This window comes from Electrona antarctica, assembly GCF_951216825.1.
Source record: "Electrona antarctica genome assembly, chromosome: 7".
Classification (NCBI taxonomy): Eukaryota; Metazoa; Chordata; class Actinopteri; order Myctophiformes; family Myctophidae; genus Electrona; species Electrona antarctica.
Window position 1 is genome coordinate 52,423,767 of NC_136812.1, and position 18,981 is coordinate 52,442,747.

Genomic DNA, 18,981 nt, shown 5'->3' on the forward strand with positions numbered 1-18,981 from the left:
GTACCGGACATTTCCACTAGGGGGGAGTATTGCTCCATCAGATTCCACCAGCATGGAGACAGTGAACAGCATGGTGCTGTTACAGCCCCTCTCCACCGGGGGGGGGGGGGGGAGTATTCACTTCACTTACTTCACTTAGGCCGGTAGAACTAGCCTGGCTAATAAGCCAGACTAATATCACACTGTAACAGCTGGATGGAAACCGTGAGGTTCCCAGTTCGAACCCTGTGGGCTCCCCCAGAGTTAGTGTCGAAGTGTCCTTGAGCAAGACACTGACTGAACCCCTAATTGCTCCCGATGTGCAGGTTGGTGCCTTGCATGGTTTCCCCTGCCATCGGTGTATGACTGTGTGTGAATGTGAATGATTGAACCGGCATCCTTCCAGTTGCTGCACCTCCTGAGCAGTGGTGGAAGGTACACATTTACTCAACTGCTGTACAATTTTGAGGTAATTGTTGTACTTTAGTATTTCCAATTTCAATACTGTTTTTTTTCCTTCTTTTTTTTTTCCTTCTACTCCACTACATCTCAGAGGTAAATATTGTACTTTTAATCCACTACAACTGTTTAAAAACCTTTTTGATTATTATTACAAATCAACCACTTCAGCCCTATCTATATACATTTCGGCCATTTAACTAAAATATTTTTTTGTATAGGCTACATTTGAAAACTTGAAACGGGACATTCTGCACAATAAGTACTTGCACTTGTGGTACTTTAAGTACATTTTGATACCAATACTTTAGTACTTTTACTCAAGGACATTTTTGTATTCCGGACTTTTACTTACTTTAACAGAGTATTTCTATATTGCAGTATTGACACTTTTACTGAAGTAAAAAAAAATAATTGTGCTTTTTCCACCACTGTTCCTGAGCCACTGCTGCCCCTAAATGAATGTTTCTTCAGTGAAACAATGGCTGACAACAGCGTCAATATGGAGGACATGTCCATATTGGCTCCATTGCATGGTCTGGATAAGAACATACTGCTGATTATGGGTTGATAACATATTCGAGTCCGCTAACACATTGGTTCCCAAAGTGGGGTCCGGGGACCCCCAGGGGTCCTTGAAGTTCCAGGGGGTCCCCAGCTAAATTATAGGAATGTTAGGAACCAAATGGACCCTTGTGGGTTTGTATCTCTTGAACAAATGGAACCTCCATTCGGTTCCATTTGTACAACTCTCAGAGTTAAATTAACATAGATTTTACAATATAAATTGGGGGTACTCCCAGAGATAGAAATGTCAGCTTTTTATCAAGAATTGATCAATGTCACCATGGTCCACATACTGTACACATTTTATTTTCCTTTTTTTTTTAAAGAGCACATTGCCAAAAGGGCATGGGGTGCTCTAGCACCCCCTAGTGTCTAAGGATGACACTAGGGGTGCAGATTTAAGGATGCAGATTTCTCCATCCGGTCTTGCTGGTTCAGGAGAAATCAAGGTTATAATTTGAATTAAAAAAAAAGCTGTTTGTGATTTTGTTTTGCGTTCTTTCTAATTACCGTTCCACTGATAACACTGTGTTGTAATGAGGAAACTGTACTCCTAATAAAGATTTTATGTTTTTCAAACACGGCAATTATTCCAAATGATGAATGGCCTAAGTCATAATTATGATTTGTTGTTGTTTCAATGTTTATTAGCTCAAATGTAACAGGTAATGTTACATGTTATATGTTATATGCTTCACAATATGATTGGCTGTCATGTAGAATTATTGTTTCGATGGTCTTTTACACCACTGGTTCCCAAACAGTGGGTCGGGACCCATATGTGGGTCGCAGACACATGTTTGTGGGTCCCTTCATTTAGTTGTTTCCTACATTTAGTTTTTAAATATTGTTATTTCAAAAAAATTACAAAAAATCATTCCCCCCGCAAAAAAAAGAAAATAAAGGGAACGAAAAACATGAATTCAAAACAAATTCAATGATTTATTTCAGTAATTTCTTGGATATATCTAAGAAATTCCATACGTTAGACAACAAATGTTTAAGAAGTAGTGAAAATAGCCGATCTACCAGCTCACAACATGGCGCTAAGTAGTCGTTTTTCACCTTCATAGATGATAAATCCACTCTGCGGTCACGGAAGTATCAGAAATGACTCAACTAATGAGTCCAATCAAACTGCCACTGCAGGACCAATATCACCTTGATTTTGATTGCATAATAGGGCCTAAATGGAAACAAGACTGCAGAGACTTGTTTTTGGTGCTATCCCTTTTGGACTCAGTGTTTGACTGTACTCTGTTGCTGTTTTTACCTTTCTGTCTTAATAAACTATTCAATCAATTAGGGGGTGCACGGTTATGAAATTATGACCGATTTCGGATTATTTGCAGGGTCATATCTGCCAATTCCGATTCAGACCGATTCCGATATTGTACAGAGGACCAACGCCTGTTAATAAAGTAATTTATTACAAAAAGTAGTAATCAATAAATAGCCTATACTCATTTCCAACAGAATGACACAAATGAAATGTCGAAAAGTTTAAGGTTTGTTTTTACTTAATGGGATAGTTCAGATTTTTTTAACTTAAGTTGTATGAAATACTTGCCATTAATATAGTGGTTGCAACTGTATTAATTGAGTCCCGTGGTGGGAGTTCTGCTCTGGTTTTGGTGAAATATTAAGTAGTTCCGGTCATTTTGTGGGGGGCACTGGGGGCCACGCAGTAAAAGTAAATTAATCCACTAAACTAACGTAATTTGTATTGTTGACCTATTTCTAAAATATTAGTGCAACTTTTGTTCTTTTTTACCCCTCTATCACACATAACTATGTTTTTTGTGTCCATATCACTACGCCCAAAAAATAGTTCCATGTGATGGAGGGGTCAAAGTCGCGCTAATATTTTAGAAATAGGTCAACAATACAAATTACGTTCGTTTTGTGGATTAATTTACTTTTAATGCGTGGCCCCAGTGCCCCCCACAAAATGACCGGAACTACTTAATATTCACCAAAACCAAAGCAGAACTCCCACCACGGGACTCGGGCAATCAATTAATACAGTTGCAACCACTATATTAATGGCAAGTATTTCATACAACTTAAGTTAAAACAAATCTGAACTATCCCTTTAAGATTTGACATCATATTTGATTTTTCCATTTTAAATTTAGTTTGCTGGTGAAAACCGATTAAATAATTGGGATTATTTTGAGACTGTTCCGATATGGCATTTTTATGGGCGATATGGCAGCTCCCGATTATGCTACCGATTATATCATGCATCACTACAACCAATCAATCCGAGTCAATCAAAACCTGTCACTTGCTTGCAAATGCCATGATGTGCTCTTTCAGCTTAGGAAGCATGTCGGTGGCCTGCATACCGAAGGTGCGCAGGAGGACCAGGGGAGCAGCATCAGTGGAGTAAAGACGCTTCACGAGGTCGACGGCGGCCATCATGGGGAGGTTGTGCCGCTGTCGTTCCGTCTGGTACTCCAGCAGGTGGCGCACGGCTCCCAGGTCTTTCCCGTCGGCGGCCGCTCGGCTCAGGACCCGCGCGAGGCAAGCCACGTCCCCGAAACCCAGGTTGGCTCCCTGACCGGCTAGTGGGTGCACACGGTGCGCCGCGTCCCCGACCAGCACCACCCGGCGCATCATGTAGTCTGTGGCGTGGCCCATGCCCAGGGGGAACGCCGCCCGACTCTTCGGGCCGACGGCGGACACGCGGGGGGGCAGCTGGCGGCGCGTCGAGCCAGCGGGAGAAGACGGCGTTAGAACCGACAACGCGCTGCGGAACAGGGAGCCGGCCCTCCCCGCCACCATCTCGGACCGGTTCTCGTCGCTCCGGAAGGCGGAGTTGACGGCGTCCGCGAAGCTCTCCCGGTCCAGCTCCAGCAGTTCCCGTGCGTGGCGGTGGCCGGTGGACCACACCAGAGAGCTGCGCGTGTCCGACAGCGGCAGCATGGCCACGGGTCCCGCGGGGAGGAACCTCTGCCACGCCACCGCGTTCTCCGTGGGCTCCGACAGGTGCAGCACGGCCACCACGGCCGACTGCTCGTAGTTCCACCCCACCGTGCGGATCCCCGACGCTCGCCTCGCCGCCGAGTTGGGTCCGTCGGCGCCGATCAGGAGCTTGGCCCGGAGCGTCTCTCCGCCGCCCAACGTCAACCGGACCCAGGGGACGGAGTCGGCTGCAGCCACGGAATTCGGCCAAGCGTAATCGGCCACCTCGGAGCCGTACTTGACCTCCACGTTATCGGAGAGAGCGTCCAGCCGTTTGGCGAGGGCGGCCGCGACGACGTCGTTCTCCACGACGTAGGCCATGTCGCCGCCCCGCGGGTCGTCCTCGTGATCGAACGTGATCAGGGCGTCGGAGCAGGCGTCCCAGACCTGCATCCTCCGATAGGGCTTGCACCGCGCGCCCGTGATGTGGTCCCACGCTCCCACGCCACGGAGGAGGTCGGCGGAGCCGTGGCTGATGGAGCTGACTCTGGTGCTGTAGTGTTCGGGGACGCCGGCCATCGCTTTCTTGTCGCCCGCTTCGAGCAGCAGGATCTTCCTCCCCCGCAGATTGGGATCCGCGCCTAAACAACAAGCCATGGCCGAGCCCACCATCCCTCCTCCGGATATAACGATGTCATAGACGTCATCACCCGGGTCGTTCTGTGTTCTCACTAGTCCTCGACTGATGGTCGCTGTTACAGTAGACGAGTGCTTCTTCGCCCCGGTGATGTAACACCGGCTAAATCCTTTCAAAGCCAGCGACGCTTTTGCGAGACCACGCATCGCAGTCTACTGTGCACTCACTACACAACTCACCGACTCTTCTCCATTCACTGAAGCGTTCTCCGTAAATAAATTAATAAAATCACACCCGTGTGAAGTGAGCGGCACTCTTTTCATCATACATCATCTCATTCTGGCCAATCACAATTAGCGTCCTCACTTGTGTTTACATACACCAACCCGGAAAGCTGGGCATAAGGAGGGGCTAGCGCCCTTCAAAAAGCTATATGCAATATGCACAACGAGCTATAGAAACAATTAATGCATTAGGCCTAACAAGTAATGTTATAGAGAGGAGTGACTTCACACTCTTCCAAATTAGGTTGGAGACTGGAGATGACATCACTTTTTTTGTTACGCCCACAAATCAACCATGCATTAGCATGTTTATATATATATATATATATATATATATATAGTGACCAGATTTTACTGAGAGCCTGCCATCGCGCAAATTCCAGAGTTTTTTTTTTTCTTTTTTAATGAGTTAATAGCACAGGCAGACTCTTCACATACTAGAGCATTTCTGAAATAAATGTCAGAGCTGAAATCGACATGTAAATATGAAATAAATGCTTAAACATGTAGCTATAGGTGTAATGTTAGAGACCACAGAAGTGAACCTTTTTCAAGCCTGTTTTCTCAACTCGCTGTTTTCTGCAAGACATTATTCTATAAGCCATATCTCCAAAACTAGTGGGTCAAACTGAACAACCAATATGTCAATTTGAAGCTAACGGAAATTCAAAAGAAATCCAATGGCAGCCCCTCAGTCAAATTTAGTCACAAATGTAGTCACACACACACACACACACACACACACACACACACACACACACACACACACACACAAATATATATATATATATATATATATATATATATAAATCAGTCTACAGGGCTGAACCTCCTGAACTTCTATGGAGATGTTTGTTTTACAGTTGCACTGTCACGCTGAATATGGAACTCACGTTCCTTTTATAGAGTGCATAACAAATGTCCGAAACACTTGTTTCCATACGGGCAAAGTCCATTTAATTCAATATCTATTCCACAAGCTGATATAAAGAACACAGTAGCCGAATCTCATATATGTACGGTATCTGCCAACAGGCTGCTTTTCTTTTCTCATGGAATTCACGGCTCAAAATCCTGTGTCCATAAAAGAGTATGTTCAGCTCTGGGCCTGGATGTTGTCCCAGACTCGAACCACGTCAGAACAGTCGTTGAGGGCTGCTATTAGGACTGAGGCTCCCTCCAGGTGGTCCTGAGCCAGGGACACATGGCTGTGGGCGACAAACTCCAACCCCGCCGAGACGATTTGCATCCCGAGCTCCTCCAGCGCGGTGCGCACCTTCTTCAGCTCTGTGGCGTCACAGATAAACTGCAGGACGGGCTCGTCGTCCTCGTCCTCCATCTCCCGGACGTCCTCGGCTCCTGCTTCTATAGCCAGCTCTAGAGCTCTCTCTGCTGCGATGTCTCCGGCCGGGGCCGATATCACGCCCTTCCTGTTGAAGTTATGGCGAGCGCCGTCTGCTAGTGCCCCCCCCGTTCCTGTTGAGTGCGTGTTTGATCTCCGGGAGGCTACGGTTGATGTTGTCGGTCAGGATGTCGATGAGCATGACACAGCCGCCAGGCCCCCGGGCTTCATAGGTGTGCTGGGTTCCCGATTTAGCCTTCTCCGCACTCTTGATGGCAGCCTCTACAGACGCTTTAGGCATATTCTTGTTTCTGCATCGCTCCAATACATGGGCCAATGCTACATTAAGGTCCGGGTTAGATCCTCCTTCTTTAACAGCTATCCTTATCATCATGCCAAACTTTGTGAACATTCTAGCTCGTGCTTCAGCTTTGGGTCCTTTTATGTGTTTGACCTTAGACCATTTGTTGTGGCCAGCACATAAGTTGGCACACAGGTGTAGTGTTCTGACAGGTGAGACAGTCCACAGGTGTAGTGTTCTGACAGGTGAGACCGTCCACAGGTGTAGTGTTCTGACAGGTGAGACAGTCCACAGGTGTAGTGTTCTGACAGGTGAGACTAAGTTAGCACACAGGTGTAGTGTTCTGACAGGTGAGACAGTCCACAGGTGTAGTGTTCTGACAGGTGAGACTAAGTTAGCACACAGGTGTAGTGTTCTGACAGGTGAGACAGTCCACAGGTGTAGTGTTCTGACAGGTGAGACCGTCCACAGGTGTAGTGTTCTGACAGGTGAGACCGTCCACAGGTGTAGTATTCTGACAGGTGAGGCAGTCCACGGCAAAAAGTGACGTGAACTTGAGGGTGCTGTTTCGGTGTGAGAAGGCCATATCATTGCGCCTACTGAAGAGCTAGTCCAGGCAATTTGGCGTGAGCAGATGTGCAACACAGCCCTGCGCACCACTTCTCCTGCCATCATTGCCAGTTTGGTTTGGCTGCAGTACGATAACAACATTCAACGGTCTATATATAGACATTTAAAAAAAACTGCTAATCAAGGTCTAAATATAGATCTATGAGCCATTCTACCGAATTGGTTCAAATTGCAGTCCCACAATGTCAAATATATATATTTATAACATAATATATATATAACAATTAAGTAGTCAGACCTTACATGTGTACAAATATCATCTTATGCTCCATTTAATCACAATATATATTTATTGAGATAGAACTAAATGTAATATATAAAAATATATACTTTATATGTTACTTTCTATTGGGATGTGGCTGTCCCAACTTCTAACTCCTACATTTCAATTAAATGTTGGTTTTAAATCAATCTTATTGAAATATTTAGATTGATTTTGTGAATTTTCTTTAAATTCAAAAACCTTATAAATAAAAATCTGTCCCATGTTTTCACATCACTACTGAAACACAAAGAGTTTTAGTTCATAGATGGAGCCTGGTTTTATCCACACTCTTCACCAAGAAGTGACATAGACTTCATGTTCATCATGGCCAAATGATGAGTAGCTAGTTTACTTCAGTCTGAAATTAATGTCTTCCAAAGTCTGAAAATCAGTGTGTGGTTTTAAGTACATTAATAATATCTCAAAAGCATAAACATCCAAATTTGTCACTACCGAAACAATCATGTCACTATTAGTGACTAATTGTTTCGGTGGTGACTGTTTCGGTAGTGACAATTATTGTATCTAGTTTTTAGCTTAACTCTACAATGCTAAGAAAAACAGCTTTGAACTGATGTACATGGATAGAAACATCACATTTAGCAGAAAAAACAAAATTGTTTATAATTTATGAGAAATGATGTGTTTCGGTAGTGACACTCCTTAAAACCCAATTACCGCCGGCATTAATTCATCCATCGATAGCGTACTGCCAGGGTTTTATCGCACGTAACACTTACTTTGAATAACCAAATATCCCTAATCGCATCTTGCTATGAAACAATTCTGTGTGTGTTGACATCACTGGTGCTTGTTCTCTCGGTCGGTGGTGGAAAAAGTGGACCGCGAGTATCACAGCGCCTGCTACAGGCCCTTGAAAACACTTGTCTGGGCCAAATCTGCCCCTCCAATGTCAGTTCCGAGACAGCAATCTGAAGACAGAGCAGACAGTGCAAGTGGATGCGCGCGCATCTTCAAAATGGCCGCGGCCATTGTGTGTTTGTGTCCCAGAGTGTTGTTTGCGTTAGCAATATCAGCTAACGATCGAAACGGATCAAAAAGCTAATTAAAAGCTAGTTCACAGCTTTCTCGCGTTTGGCGGAGAAGGAAGAAGGGGTAGGTTCTCGTTTTCCATGTGACTGGCGGCAAAACGGATTAACTGCCGAAGTTCCTCTAGAACAGTCTGCAGCCACTGCCAGTGTTTTGAAGGGCTCTAGCCCCTCCTATGTCCGGCCTACCTCCTCTGGCCTCCTCTGGGCATAAGCGTCGTAGACGTCCAGGAACATGTCCCTGCAAGCGATCCGAGCCCCGAGCTTGGAGCACACGAGGAAGGCGCCCGCCAACTTGCGGTGCAGGGAGTAGGTTTCCTCGGGCGGAGGCGTGAGGCGGTGGCGCAGCATGACGGGGATGAGGCTCTGGATGCGCTGCGCGGTGCTCTGCGTGCCGAAATCAAACGGCTCGGCCGAGGCGAAGGGCTCGCCCAGGATCATCACCGCCTCCACGTGGGCATCCGTGAAGGCCTTAGCCTCAAAACCTGTCAGGAACTTCAGGTCCTTGGATTTGGAGAGAACCGTGTCTCGATCACCCACCGAGGCCGCGTGAACCACCTGCATGTATGCGTCTGTAAAGGATGCTTCGTAACCCCTGCAAGCTCCAAAGTCCAACAGAATCACCTTGTTAGTGTTTGTGTTGTAGAAGAAGTTGGCCCAATTGGGATCTGTCTGCATGAACCTGAATTCAAACAACTCTCTGAGACACAGCTGGAGGATTTTAAAACAAATCTGGTTCCTAGTCTCCTGGTCCAGGTCTACGCAGCGGTCCAGAGGGACCCCCTGGGCCAGCCCCATGGTCAGGACCCTGCGGCCTGAAAGCTCATCGACCACCTCCGGTACTTCAAAGTACTCTTCTCCCTCCAGCAAAGACCTGAACTTCTTGGCACACTCCGCCTCTCTCTTGTAGTCACACTCCCACGCCAGCTCCCTCTGGAGAACCTGTAGACTGCTGTCCGCAAAGAGACCCTCTGGCAACACCGCGCTCATCTTCAGCACCGACATCAGGTTGTCGATGTCACTGCGGATGCTCTCTGCCACTCCTGGGTACTGGATCTTCATGGCGATCTCTCTGCCGTCTTTTAAAACGCCATGATGCACCTGGCCTATAGAAGCTGCGGCGAATGGTTTGTCCTCGAAGGACGATAGTTTTTCTCTCCAGCCTGCACCCAACTCCTCCTCTAGAACTTTGTTCATCTGCCAGACAGGAATGAAGTCAGCACTCTGCCTCACTCTCTCAAAGATCTTCTGGAGCTGAGGGTTCATGAAGCCGCTGTCTTGTATGCTGAGCATCTGGCCGATCTTGAGCGCAGCCCCTCTGACTTTACACAGCGTGCTGACGATCCTCTCTGCGTTGGCTTCCGATAGAAGAGGAGAGTCCAGCACAGCATTTCCTTGTCGCTTGCCACCCAGGGACTGTTTCGCCACCTCTGCGATGGCACCGATACCCAGCCCTACTGCCAGTCCAGCAAAGTTAGCCAGCCTGCTAATTCTAGTGGCAGGAACCTTCTGCTCTCTGGCACGCTCACTCAGCTTTTGCCTGACAGGTCTGACCAGTGCCTTCTTTACCTCTCTGGCCTTCTGGATGTCGTCTGGTGTGAGTCTGGCGGCCACCACTGTGTCGTGGACAAACCTGACCTGGTAGTGGTGGTGCAAGTGGTGGATCCTGGCGGGGATGTGGAGGAAGCGGGCACTCTGTCCTGGCCAGCCTGCCCCGCCAGGAGCCGCTGTCCCCGGGGTCGGAGGAGGGAACCCTGCTGGCATCTCTTCTGTTTCCCCGGCCCCGGCCTGGGTTTGCTCGGCTACATCCGGAGGAAACTCGGAGCCTACGGCCCATTTGGCTGCTTCTTCAAGGTCCACCGCCTCCCAGCCCTCGTCGTCAGCAAACACATCTTCCTTTACAGACTGCTGCGTAGCACTTCTCCCCATGACGGTGCCCATGAGCCCCTTCACCAGCTCCTGGGCAGTCTTGACCCCGGCCCACACCGTCATCAGTCGGTGCTGCTCTCTCTGGGTGGCAACCAGGGAGGAGCCCACCTTGCCGGCCCCTCGCAGCACCTGCATCAGTCCATCCAGAGACATTATTGTAAAACGATGTTCATTCACTGATGATGATGATGATGATGATGACGACAGCGGTGACCTGAACTCCTCTACTCTACAACCATTCCACCTGTGGAGGAAAAATAACACACGTGCTAAATGCCTAAATTGTAAAGTGACTACTGGCCAATCACAGGACGTCTTTTCCGGGACTTGTCAGAATCATGTCAGAATCCTCAGTGACATCATTTTCTCCTCAGAGAGATGACTTTTATCCCCATTTATGCCCATATATTGAGATTTCTCTGTCTCTCTTGTGTCCCTTTTGAGTTCTGTGTCATGGTGCCCAAATATGAAGTGTGTTGTCTAATGTCAATGTGACGTCAACGGTCATGGAATCTACAGGTGAGGTCCACCGGTAGAGCCCAAGGGGCCAGTGAGGCGCTCCAACGTTGAAGCACTGGGCCCTAGTGGTAAGAGGAAGGACTGCAGGCGGACCCGTGCTTTAACACGTAGGACCGTCACCCATACGTCACCCCGGACCTCACATTTGAGGTCCGGAGGAGGTACTTCCGGCAGTCTTCCGGGTGCTTCAAAACGCCACTGAGCAACTTCATCGAAATGAATAGCTTGGGGGTGGGGCTAGTGCTCCAGTTCGGTCTCTATCCTTTATATACTCTATGGTAGAGCCGGACCAGAGCCTTTTGTGGTGGTTCTGGATAACTCTGGGTTACTTCAGTAACCTCAGTTTATCAATGGAATGGCGCGATGAGGATCGCCGATGGGGAGCGCCGTCTAGGTTTCATGTGGGGCTGGAGGACTGGCGTTGACTTTCACGCTCGCTGCTTCAGTATGTTTCGCATGGAGGACAGCTTGGTGCTGTGGTGTTATGTGAAATCACCGCAGCGCATCAAGCCTCCAGTGTCCTCGGTAGAAGCTAACAGGGCGGCGGTGGCTCAGGGATAGAGTGCCTGGACGGTAACCGCAAGGTTGCCAGTTCGAACCCGGGCTCCCCCAGAGTTACTGTCGAAGTGTCCTTGAGCAAGACACTGAACCCCTAATTGCTCCCGATGTGCTAGTTGGTACCTTGCATGGTTTCCGCTGCCATCGGTGTATGCATGTGTGTGTGAATGGGTGAATGTAATGCACAATCTATGTAAAGCGCCTTGGATAAAGGCGCTATATAAATGCACCATTTACCATTTAACATAATTTTTTTATGTGATATTTTTTCTGTAATTAATTAATCGTAATTAACACGTTAAAGTCCTGGCCCTTAGTATTAAGGCATATTTGTCATATTAGCCAGGGAGTTTTCCTGCGAGCACAGACGTATGGCGTGTTTTGGAAATGTCTAACTTATTATTTTGATGGTTATGAATGGTAACAAAATGGTTTCCTAAATTGAAGAGACAACGTACCAAATTGCCTGTTTGTATCACCATTTGAATGATTGTCCCAAAACATTGCTGTTATCTGTTTCACTTCATGGCATGTTTTGGAGATGTTTTAATTTAGATGTTAGGTTAACTCCCATTTTGCAAATGTTCAGAAACGTACTTAGCCTAGTCCTTGGGCCGGACCAGATATCGGTATCACTTGAGCGGCCAAACCTTACCTATACTAAATTGTGTATAGGGTCAATATAAGTAAATTAAAATATGATAAGACTTTCCGGGTGCAGCTTTTTATGTTTTTTTACATTTTATTATGTTCCTCTATAGGCAGATTTTCATTAATTCCAAAAAAGAACACAGACAGCCAGACCCCATGAATGAAACAAACCTGGGTCCATTTCAATTTGTTGATTAAGTGGGTGTGGCCTATTTGGTGGTGGAGCAGTTCTTTCAGGAATCAAAGCTGAATGGGACACAGCTGAAAACGTGTCGCAGTGTGACGCGTTTTCAGCTTGTAGATCGGCTATTTTTGAACAGTAATATGCAATGTGGCCCTCTGGAGTGAGTGTGGACATATAGTGGCCCTCTCCATCGTTAAAGTCGCACACCCCTGCTCTAGTGGAATGAAGTGTCACAGCTTGAAGCCAGAATGGAGAGCGACCACGCCTCCAGTAAGGTTGCGATATTGCACGCGGGAGAAACCAGCGTCCTCGACCATACACTTAAACGTCTCCTGGTCGGGGAACCTGCGGATGCTCTCCACCAGGTACTGATAGGACTTCCAGTCCCCTGCGATCACCTCCCCCAGCACCGGGATCATCTGGAAACTGTACGCGTCGTACAGCCTGGCGAGCAGAGGGTTGGTCACTTTGCCGAACTCCAAGCACATGAAGCGTCCTCCGGGCTTCAGTACCCGCAGTGCCTCTCGCAGTGCCCGGTCCACGTGGGTGACGTTGCGAATGCCAAAGGCGACGGTGTAAACGTCAAACTGGTCGTCGTCGAAGGGCAACTCCTCTGCGTCTCCCACCACCCAGGACAGGCCGGTGGCGGCGAGGCCCAAGCTGGCGGCTTTCCGCTTGCCCACTTTGAGCATCTCCTTGTTGATGTCACAGACCACGGCTCTGCTGCTGGGCTCCTGGCCGCTGGCGAGCCCCCCGCCGGCCCGCTCCTCTGAGGCGCAGTAGTAGTACTTGCTGGAGATGTCCCGCTGCCGTGACGGGTCGGTCTGCTCCGGCCGGGAGCTCACATAGTCCAGGAAACGGAAGGCGATGTCACCCGTGCCTCCGGCCACGTCCAGCAGGCGTTGCCCGGGCCGAGGGCTCATGACGCGTAGGAGCGTGTCTTTCCACAGTCTGTGTACGCCCAGACTCATGACGTCGTTCATTACGTCATATTTCTGGGCCACGCTCTCAAACACCTCGTACACTCTCTGTGCCTTCTCCGCCTCGGGAACGCTCTGGAAGCCAAAGTGTGTCGTCATGTTTCTGTTGTCGCCGAAACGACGACAGGCCGAACGACACGCCGTCCACCGCGGCCTCCCTCCGAGCTTTATGACGTTCTTACTTATGTTTGTAGTGTTTACGACGACGCGAGGATCTCGGACGAGCAGTCTGATGGAGGCTGCCATGTTTTACAAATCTTTGAACGGGTGATTTACCTCAGTATTTGTATGTTTGGATACTTTTCCCTTGAAAACCTTTCCAATGACAAATTGAAATATATTTTGACCCCACTACTGTTCCTGTAAAGGGGAAAAGGTACATTATGAATTGACCTATTTAAAATAATAGTGAAAGTAGCCGATCTACAAGCTCACAACTGTGTTGCTGTGTGACACCTATGCATGTAATCATGTATGTTAAACCACCTTTCTACGGTATGTTGACAGCGCTCTCTGCATGTAAAACCATAAATGGTGATGTGATGTCACGGTTGGACAGGAAGTGAACGCCGTCCAGGGGTGCAATGTGTGGGAGGAGGTCGACACCTACGACTCTATATTCTGAGACGTGACCTGCGGCCCAGCCAGCGCTTTGTTAAAAGAGACAAGGCATCATTTATGTCTTTAGATATTTTTGCGCATTTAAATAAGATTGGTGACATCATTGCTGATGTCACTTGGTTTAGATTAGTCGTTTGTTTAGTTATCATTGATTATGATGTGCATATACAGAACTTTATTGGTTTATTTGGACGGGACAGAGTACAGTATTAATGAATATTACATAAAAATGTAGCTTAAATACACCGGATTTAGCAGAGATGCTAATTTCCATCCGTAGTCCCCGGACATTGAACACCAGTGTTGTTTTTGGCAGCAACTTTTGATTTTAGTTTTAGTCTCTTGAATAGTTTCATTTAGTTTCAGTCACATTTTAATCACCTGGAATGTCTTAGTGTTAGTCTAGTTTTAGTAGACTAAATATCATACGATTTTAGTAATGACTGATTTTACACTTGCTGAAAATAGCCGATCTACAAGCTCACAACGCGTTGCAGCGCAATGCATTGTGAGCTTGTAGATCGGCTATTTTCAGCATGCAACCAAGTGTAACATGACTTATACTGGATCTCTTGTCCATTAGTCCCTTCCTAACATTTTAGTCTAGTTTTTATTTGTTGACGAAATTGTCAGTATATTTAGTCTTAGTTTTAGTCATCGTAGCTTAGTTTTCATTAAGTTTCCATTTAGTTTTCGTCAGTGGAAAAAGGAAATTTTTCGTCTTAGTTTTAGTCGACAACATCAACACTGTTGAACACTAAACAAAACTGACATAACAAGACATGAGAGGACAGCATAACACAATACATTTCAAACACAGTAAAAAGAGAAGTAAATAAGTAAGTAAGTTGAGAGAAATAAGAAAAGATTAAAACTATTGCTACTTGTTAGACATGTTACATGATGGCCATTGGCCAATATGTTTACCTGGTTTGATTGATTGACTGACTGATTGAATAGTTTATATCATCACAGGAAAAACTAGAAAAAGTGCCCTTCTGGGCACAGGTCTCCACCAGGAGGATAGGACTGTGTGAGATGTTTGGCAAAATGTTTAGGAGTAATATAAACATGTTTGCCTTTGATGGCAATTGGATGATTTGAGGCATTTTGTTCCAAAAATCTACCTGTTGGTGGCGCTATAACAGGCCAATGTGAAAAGGGTGGGATATATTCCTCAGCCTAGTAAGAAAATGTGTGAAAGATTTCACGTAAATTTCATGCTGCGTTCCTGATTTGAGGCTTTTGTTCAAAACGGGGCAATCTTGCAAACTGTGAAAGCCAATTATAGCCAATTAGGATGGAATATGAAATATCGGACAGATCCGACTTGAGCACATGACCATAGAGATACTGTCTAACGATTAGTGAGATTTTTGGACAGAATCTGGAGGAGTAATATCAAAAAATGTGTTTTACAAAAGTCGGCCTCCTGGTGGCGCTATAAAAGGCAGATGCGGAAAATGCAGGTCAAAGGTTTGTCCTTGGCCTCTATGGAGTGTGCATGCAACGTTTCACGCAGATCGGTGCCGTTTTAGATGAAACATGTGAAAAGCTGCCTCATGGTGGCGCTATAACAGGCCGTTCTGGAAAATGCGGGGCAGAGGTTCATCGTTGGCATCCAGGGAGTGTGTGTGCAAAGTTTGGCATCGACCAGGTTAACGGTGCCGGAGATTAGCTGTTCACAGACGGACGGAAGGACGGAAGGACGGACACACGGACGGAGTGCAAAACATACTCTCTCCCCATGCCTTCGGCCTGGTGGAGACAATAAAACACAGCATGTACAGGGTGCGGAAAAAAGGCCTGCTGAAAGCTGGATTTTCAGGCCTGTTATAAAGATGCCAGTCATCTGCATTAGTGTGACCCCACGTGCAGTTGAGTGCTCAGTGCTCCAGGAGGCAGCTTGGCGTTGGAGGTCGAGGCAGTCTGCCTCAGCCATGTCCGTACCCATTAAGACCAGATTCTACAAATGTCTTCATGTTTTATGTATCAGTGGTTCTCAAACTATTTCATGACTCCAAAAATGATCTGTAATTGGCTGCCGACCCCCATCTGAAAATGTGTTCCAGGGACCTTCCAGAAGCAAAGATTTGAGTTAAAAATGTCTGCTGTGAACGAAGGTATAAAAAGATTTGCACTCATTTTCACAATCTTTCAAATAATAAGAAGATGTAGATCTGCTATTTTTCAACAGCTAAAGTTTAAAAGAATGGTTAAAGTGGTATAAAGCTATTTAAGGCGACACGGATGCGTCCTCAGGTATATAAATGGGGGAATCCTCGCTCACCTTGATGGCGTGCAGAGCGTAGTTGACGGCCGTACTGTGGCTCCAGCTCCAGCCTCCTGACACGGGGTTGTAGAGCATGCCCTGCACAGACTGCACCCACAGACCGTGCGACCAGAGCAGGCGCTCCAGCTCCGCAGGGCCGACGAACTTCTCCCAGTCGTGGTTCCCCGTCGGAACGATGCGTAGCAGCCGCTCTGCCGCTACGATACCCAGCGCGCAGGACAGCTTGGTCTTATTGACGGTGGTTACGAAGAGCGAGCCGCCCGGCTTGAGCGCGCGGCTGCAGCGGCAGGCGAATGTCTCCAGGTCGGCCAGATGCTCCAGCACCTCCGAGGCCACCACGGCATCAAACCCGTCGTCGTCCTCCTCCCCTTCAGCGGTGAGCTCTTCCAGAGTGCAGGCCCGGTACCGGACCCGCTGACGGAGGTCCGGGTCGCGGGACGAGTGGAGACGCGCCGTGCCGACGCTTTCCTCCACGGGGTCGATGCCCAACACGTCGGCTCCCAGACGGCCCAGGGGCTCTGGGGGGCAGGCCACCTCCACAGCCCACGTCTAGTATCTGGAGTCCTGCGAGGGGTTTCCCTGGCTGCTGCCCTCTACGATGCACGTTCAACAGGTTGTCCCGTATGAAAGGCACTCTTAAAGGACCACTTTACCACTTTTCAACTTCTCTTCCTATAATTGGTCCTACTCCTAACTAATGTTCATGATAAAATACCACCATTTTTTCCTACTCAGTCTGTGTCTCATAGGAGGGCTGTGGGCAGTTCAGAAACTCGTCCACTGGTGACATCATTGATGGTGAATCCAAGCTAATAGAAACTGCAGGCTTTCTTTTCCTGAAAAGTTGCAATGCAAAAGTTGAAGCCATCGTTCTCACGATAATACAAATCTAAATATATTTTAAAACAAATCTTGTTTAAAAATAATCTGCCTAATGATGATGTCACTGGTGGACGGGTGTCCGAACTGCCCAAAGCCCTCCTATGAGACACAGACTGAGTAGGAAAAAAATGGTGGTGTTTTATCATGAACATTAGTGAGGACCAATTATATGAAGAGATGTTGATGTTGTTCATGGTGTGCAGACTGCAGAGCAGCAAACTCTCCTCGTTCGTCCCACCACTTCCTGGCCAGTGACCGGAACCTCTTCAGCTCATTGGGGTCCACTGTAGTCTGGGAGGCTGATCGAACACCGACATGGCAGTGCAGGGCATTGTGATCGACATCCACACGAGTGGTCCTCTGCAGCGGCTGTGTGAGCCGTTTACACACGGAGGATTGGCTCAACGCACTCTTCAGTTGCTGGATGTTCTTCACGTTTGCGTTTGGACTTGTGCAAATTAGTCCAAGCATTAGACACCAAAACCTCTTTGAGTACATTTTGAATTTGATGTCGTATAAAGTGGTATATTTTATGTTTACGGGAACTGTAGATGTGTCATCAGCTCCATATATGGAGATGCAGGTGATGCAGGGGAAGAACACAATAATACGATAATTACTCCCCTGCCCCCCACCACCTAAATCAAACACACACAATTGCCAACCTCTAGTGTTCACATTTAACCTTAATTTGTTATTTTATGCAGATTGTCCTCAACTCTGAATAGTTTTTTTTAAGTTAATCTGATTTCATCACAATCAATGCCTGTCTACGTGTCACATGTAGATGTGACACGTGTTATAATTTAGATGAGCAAAATACAGTAACATTTAGTTTAAAAAACCCAACTAGTACAAAAAAGGAATATATACTAATACTATTTATATAATATAAAAAACAAAATTACAATACCCATTACATTAACCTACAAAACAAAAGTAAACATAATCACTGAGTCAGAAACTATACATGAGCACAGTTGATTTGATTTCAACCATAGTCTCCAACTTTCTTAGAGTGTTTCAACCCTCAACCACTACACTCTCCAGTTGGCGGGTCAGCAGTCACTGCTCCTCTCCTCCAGGCTTCCAGCTATAGACAAGTCCACGGAGGGGCACCCCAGGCGCAGCCACCACCGAGGCGCAACCAGCACCGGGAGGGAAGGCCACACCCGGCCAACAGGCTGTGGATCGAAACCTGCCGGCCAGGTGCAGCAAACCAGTGCTGGCCACACCCCAGCGACCGCCGCGCCCAGGGCATCGAAACATCGAATTTCAATATTTCAACTTTTTGCACAAGCTCACAATGCTCTTTTTAATACTTTAAGTGGTCGTGAAAGTGATTATAGTATGTCTGTGAAATTTATAAATGTTACAACAGATAACTATATTGGATCCATTGGAAGTTGGAACACAGTTTTCTTTTCCCCCCCATTTTCAGAATGTTTTTGGACATAAAAGCCTGCATGGTTTCCACCCGACAGCAACAACCCGCTGAAGGTCAGACACGAGGGAGTGTCACGGGAGAAGTTTGAAATAAATACTTGAATAAAACACTACAGAGGAATTCAAGTGTGCATGCCTCCCATATATATTTACAAATGAGACCAGCCACAAACCATTCATTAAAAGAGATAACAGCATAAGACTTCACATTAACCCTTTAAAGTTCACACCAAGAAAGAAGCAGTGGAAAAAAGATGTCTTTGCATATTTTACTTTTTAGGCAATAATAACAACAATCAATTTTGTTTTTAATAACATACCCAATTCAAATATAAGCTTCTACCAAACGGTAGAGATGTCACTCTGTGGTAAACGTGCAAGCTAAACTAAAGTAATCCAAAAATACTATTTGCTATGAATAAATACAACTTCTGCTAATTAATTGTTGTTATTATGATATATTGAATCTGTTTTCATTATAATATATGCTGAAAT

At 46.7% G+C, this 18,981-nt stretch overlaps 4 protein-coding genes and 1 pseudogene across 5 annotated transcripts; all 5 read right to left on the reverse strand.

Annotated features, from left to right (window-relative positions):
• Nucleotides 1–3,291: 3,291 nt before the first annotated feature.
• Nucleotides 3,292–4,758, reverse strand: LOC306926320 (ubiquinone biosynthesis monooxygenase COQ6, mitochondrial-like; the record flags this gene model as incomplete). Its single annotated transcript, XM_079505588.1, has 1 exon — nt 3,292–4,758. The coding sequence occupies one exon, from the start codon at nt 4,756–4,758 to the stop codon at nt 3,292–3,294; it is 1,467 nt and encodes a 488-aa protein (XP_079361714.1).
• A 1,174-nt stretch (nt 4,759–5,932) lies between these two features.
• On the reverse strand, nt 5,933–6,691 carry LOC306926733 (translational activator of cytochrome c oxidase 1-like; the record flags this gene model as incomplete). The annotated part of the gene is given in 2 exon segments (XM_079506141.1): nt 5,933–6,307; nt 6,309–6,691. Coding segments are annotated over 2 exon segments (657 nt in total). The 5' UTR covers nt 6,591–6,691.
• A 1,906-nt stretch (nt 6,692–8,597) lies between these two features.
• Nucleotides 8,598–10,505, reverse strand: LOC306926321 (atypical kinase COQ8B, mitochondrial-like; the record flags this gene model as incomplete). The annotated part of the gene is made up of 1 exon (XM_079505589.1): nt 8,598–10,505. One exon carries the CDS (start codon nt 10,503–10,505, stop codon nt 8,598–8,600), a length of 1,908 nt encoding a protein of 635 aa, XP_079361715.1.
• A 1,989-nt stretch (nt 10,506–12,494) lies between these two features.
• On the reverse strand, nt 12,495–13,334 carry LOC306925934 (2-methoxy-6-polyprenyl-1,4-benzoquinol methylase, mitochondrial-like; the record flags this gene model as incomplete). The annotated part of the gene is made up of 1 exon (XM_079505085.1): nt 12,495–13,334. The coding sequence occupies exon 1, from the start codon at nt 13,245–13,247 to the stop codon at nt 12,495–12,497; it is 753 nt and encodes a 250-aa protein (XP_079361211.1). The 5' UTR covers nt 13,248–13,334.
• Nucleotides 13,335–16,101: 2,767 nt separating this feature from the next.
• LOC306926322 (ubiquinone biosynthesis O-methyltransferase, mitochondrial-like) lies at nt 16,102–17,511 on the reverse strand (annotated as a pseudogene). Its single transcript has 2 exons — nt 17,246–17,511; nt 16,102–16,805 (listed from the first exon to the last, which is right to left on the reverse strand). The product of its transcript is annotated as a ubiquinone biosynthesis O-methyltransferase, mitochondrial-like (transcript).
• Nucleotides 17,512–18,981: the final 1,470 nt, after the last annotated feature.